Genomic DNA, 4,389 nt, shown 5'->3' on the forward strand with positions numbered 1-4,389 from the left:
CAGGTTAAGCACAAAACATAAGTTTGTCATTATCAAAAAGGGGGAATTTATTGGACTTAATGAGATTCGATGATAGACAAGATGAATTGGGCAAATTCAATGGGATGTACAAATTGGAGAAGGACTAATGAAGAAAGATGTATTCTTATCTTTAGTTGCACATAACTAGTGATACTGGATCTTAGCTTGAGGTTGTTAAAACAATGTCACTATATTACTGACATTTTGTTTATGCCATTGTTCTCTTATTGTGTTATGATTCGCTTGATGTTGGACTAGTTAGGTGTAATCACGACTTAGGAAAATTAGGTCTCAACCGTGACAGTTCTCAGTTTACATCTTTTGTCTCTTCACTTGTTAAAAAACATTCAAAGGGAAACAAGAAAGAAGAGATCAATGACATTTGGAATATACATATTCAATTAGGTATATTGTAGATTAGCAGGGGAAGCACACAACAATTACAAAATCATATACTAGAAACTTTCAATGTTGCTTGTAACAAAATATGCTTAGATTGAGGTTTGCACCTCCAATAGCAAAGTCAATTGATGAACCAACACACCAATAGGTAACTTTTGTCAAGTGGCGTTATTTTGTTAAATGTATATCTTTATGCATAGTATTAATATATATGAGTAAAAAGAATCAAGAAAGGGGTGTTGCTTGACACCCTTTTGCTCAATATGGGCCCGTTCATGCCTCCGGTCATGTTATATATATTTCTTTCTTTTTATTTTATGTGATATTGTTTGACTTAGTATGATGTTTTACAAATTTTGCTAATTGGATATTAGCTTATTTCACTTGCATAATCTATAGTAATAGGTGACTGTTAAATGTCGGCTAATATGTACCAAATCTTTGATGATTTATTTTAGATAGATTTAATTAAGTCTTAAATATGGTAACTGCATTTCATGGAAAAATACCTTTTCTCACATTCTTATGTTTATGAAGAAATTATTGAAATGAGAAGTCTTTTATCATATATATATGGATTGTTGGTGGAATTATTTGATACATATCTATTACTATATATGGATAGGAAAATGTATATATATCTTGCGTGAGGGAAAAAGAATGAGCAATCCTCTCCGAACGTGAATCTATGTATTATTTTATGTAAGAATATTAGTTAGGTAGAGATTAGTTATTTATGTATAAGTTATATAAATATGAGTACTAGTTGTTCATATTCTATTATATGTAAAATAATATATAGATACCTCATAACTTATACGTGTATTAGTTATGTGAGTTTTTGAATTGTCAACCAAATATCATATTAATTCTTACATTATTAACTTATTTTCTATCTATTTACCATATATCATATAAATTATACAAAAATTAATACATAAATAATTTATTTCTTTTCCAGCTATCAAACAATATCTGCCAAATGTCTCACATTCACAAATTTGGAAAATCATCTTCTACAAGTAACAAGAAAAAAGACATTAAAGATAACTCATGAGTGGCGCAAATATTAACGTACGATTTCTTCTCAAGGTTTGGGTGGGATAGATTGTAATTATTTCATAAAGGTGGAGGATCTTGAGGGTAGTTTGAAGGATTTTGGCGAGTAGGTGCTGGCGTTTGTCAAAGCCCCGCACCTAGAGACCGGGAGAAATGTTGTGGCAAAAGTTGGAGGTAGGAGAAAACTAAGTTCACACTACAAATGACGAAAGTTTCACTCAACTGATCCTTGTGTACATAGTAACAGGTTTTCGATAATGCCAAAATGGGGAAGACGCATACTAATTATTTATAATCCATAAAACTAACCTGGTTCGTCTAAGTGGTTCATTCCTGTGTTATCTCGGGCTTCTGTTGGCATGTACTAAATGGAACAGGTTAAGCACAAACCAGGAGGGGAACATAAGTTTGTCATCATCAAAAAGGGGAAATTTATTGGACTTAATGAGATTCGATGATAGACAAGATGAATTGGGCAAACTCAAATTGGAGAAGGACTAATGAAGAAAGATGTATTCTTATCTTTAGTTGCACATAACTAGTTATACTGGATCTTAGTTTAAGGTTGTTAAAACAATGTCACTATATTATTGACATTTTGTTTATGTCATTGTTCGCTTATTGGGATATGATTCGCTTGATGTAGGACTAGTTAGGTGTCATCACGACTTAGGAAAATTATGTCTTAACCGTGACAGTTCTCAGTTCAGATCTTTTATCTCTTGACTTATTAAAACGCATTCAAAGGGAAACAAGAAAGAAGAGATCAATGACTTTTGGAATATATATCTTTAATTAGGTATATTGTAGATTAGCAGGGGAAACACACAACAATCACAAAATCATATACTAGAAACTTTCAATGTTGATCTTTTATTATATGCATTGTATTTGCATCATTTCTTTAGTCTATAAGTAGGAATAGCCAGCAAAGGCTTATCTCTACATGTTACAATCCCAAACTTCTCATCAATGTCTAAATCACAAGGCTCAATACCATTTGGAAGCTCCCACTCAAAGCAATGCACCAACTGTGCCACCACAAGGCGGACAATGGTAACTGCCAACTGCATCCCAGGGCAGCTTCTTCTCCCAGAGCCAAATGGTAGCAGTTGAAAGTCGCGTCCACGAAAATCTACACTGCTCCCAACAAATCTCTCAGGCGAAAACTTCTCAGGCTCAGGCCAAACATTTGGATCCCTATGAATCGCGTAACAATTTATTATGATTCGGGATCCCTTTTGTACGTGGAAACCATCGACTACACAATCTTCCATGGACTCATGATAAAATAGTGGCGCTACAGGATGCAGCCTCAGGCCCTCTTTGACAACTATGTCTAAGTAGTTTAAATTCTCCAGGTCGGATTCTTCCACTATTCTATCGAAGCCTACCACTTCTTGCAACTCCTTTTGAAGTCTCTTCGTCACTTGGGGGTGCCTAAGAAGTTCGGTGAGTATCCATTCCGTTGATGATGCTGTAGTGTCCATTGCAGCTATAAGCATGTCCTGTATACAAAAGGAAACAGGGGAATTAGTTAGTACAAACCATTTCATTCTCAAGGCTTGTGGTCAGTGGCGGAGCCAGAATTTTCAATAAGGGGGTTCAAAATCAGTAGAATAGACATACGAAGTAGCCGAAGGGGATTCGACATCTACTATATATACATAAAAAATTATTTTAACCATGTATAAATAATATAATTTTCCACCGAAGGGGGTTCGGACGAACCCCCTTGTACTAAGGTGGCTACGCCCCTGCTTGTGCTATATTAAGCTTAAACTAGTATATATGACAAAATGGAATGAAAGTACTGACAAAGAGGATAGCTTTTATGTGACGACGATCAAACTGAAATTTTGCTTCTCCAGATTGCATTATGTCCATCATGGTGTCCACAAAGTCCTTATTTTGTTTCTGTTCATGAGGGTTAACGTGTTCATCAATAATCTTGTCAAGGAACTCATCAAACACCTTCGAAAGATCCTTGAGCTTGTGAGTGATACCCTGGAGATCAATAGCACCAAGGAAGGGGAAAAAATCACCAAGATTGGTGTTGCTGATAAATGCACAACATCTTGAACAATAGCTTTGAATCCCCTTTTTTCCAAGTCCTCATCCATGTACTTCTTTCCAAACACCATTAAGCAAGTCAAGTTAGCATTCAAGGACGTAACCTTTGCACTAAGATCAACAACTACACGATCACTAGCTTTCCTTTTTAAGCGACTCAATAAGAAGTTCAACTTCTTGTTTTCTCATGGATTGAAATGAATTGATCTTTTGATTGCTCAAAAGGTGCACTGTGCACAATTTTCGTATGTTGCGCCAATACACATCATACTTTGCAAATACCAAATTCTTTTGGCCACAAGCCAAATGTTGAGATGCCTCATGATGAGGCCTATTAGCAAAGATGTGATCATATGTCTTGAGGACCTTCTCGACTGCATCAACGGACGAGGCAACGATTGTAGGTACTTAATTAATTGTGGATTATAACCTCATGACTATAATTTCAGGATAATTTAATCCACATACCCAACCACTCCTAAATATCTTAGCATGTACCCACAAACATGTCAATGTCAAAGTAGTCTTTAAAGTCCACGCCCACTTGCTTCAATCATTCATTTCAATCAATTATATGGCTGCAATTCCGAAAGCTATTTGACCAGAATCATCTCCCATTGAACAATATATTATTATGGGTTGTCATATAGTGGTGGGATTGATTTATCATTAATCAATTCAGGTTTGAGTCATAGGTATGGATAAAATCTTACTGGGAGTGTCGCCCCCAAATGGGCCCTGCAATGCGCGATTTGGATTTAGTCAAGAATTCAATATAGGCTTTTGATACCGAGTGAATTTTTTTTAGGAAAAACTATCTAACTAGATATACGT

The 4,389-nt window shown here is 35.4% G+C and overlaps 1 protein-coding gene across 1 annotated transcript; it reads right to left on the reverse strand.

The window, feature by feature from the left end:
- Positions 1–2,358: 2,358 nt before the first annotated feature.
- Positions 2,359–3,957, reverse strand: LOC102593920 (cytochrome P450 CYP736A12-like). Its single transcript, XM_015311995.1, has 2 exons — positions 3,301–3,957; positions 2,359–2,990 (listed from the first exon to the last, which is right to left on the reverse strand). Exons 1-2 carry the CDS (start codon positions 3,370–3,372, stop codon positions 2,379–2,381), a joined length of 684 nt encoding a protein of 227 aa, XP_015167481.1. The 5' UTR covers positions 3,373–3,957; the 3' UTR covers positions 2,359–2,378.
- Positions 3,958–4,389: the final 432 nt, after the last annotated feature.

Source organism: Solanum tuberosum, unplaced genomic scaffold (genome assembly GCF_000226075.1).
Source record: "Solanum tuberosum cultivar DM 1-3 516 R44 unplaced genomic scaffold, SolTub_3.0 scf00181, whole genome shotgun sequence".
Taxonomy (NCBI): domain Eukaryota; kingdom Viridiplantae; phylum Streptophyta; class Magnoliopsida; order Solanales; family Solanaceae; genus Solanum; species Solanum tuberosum.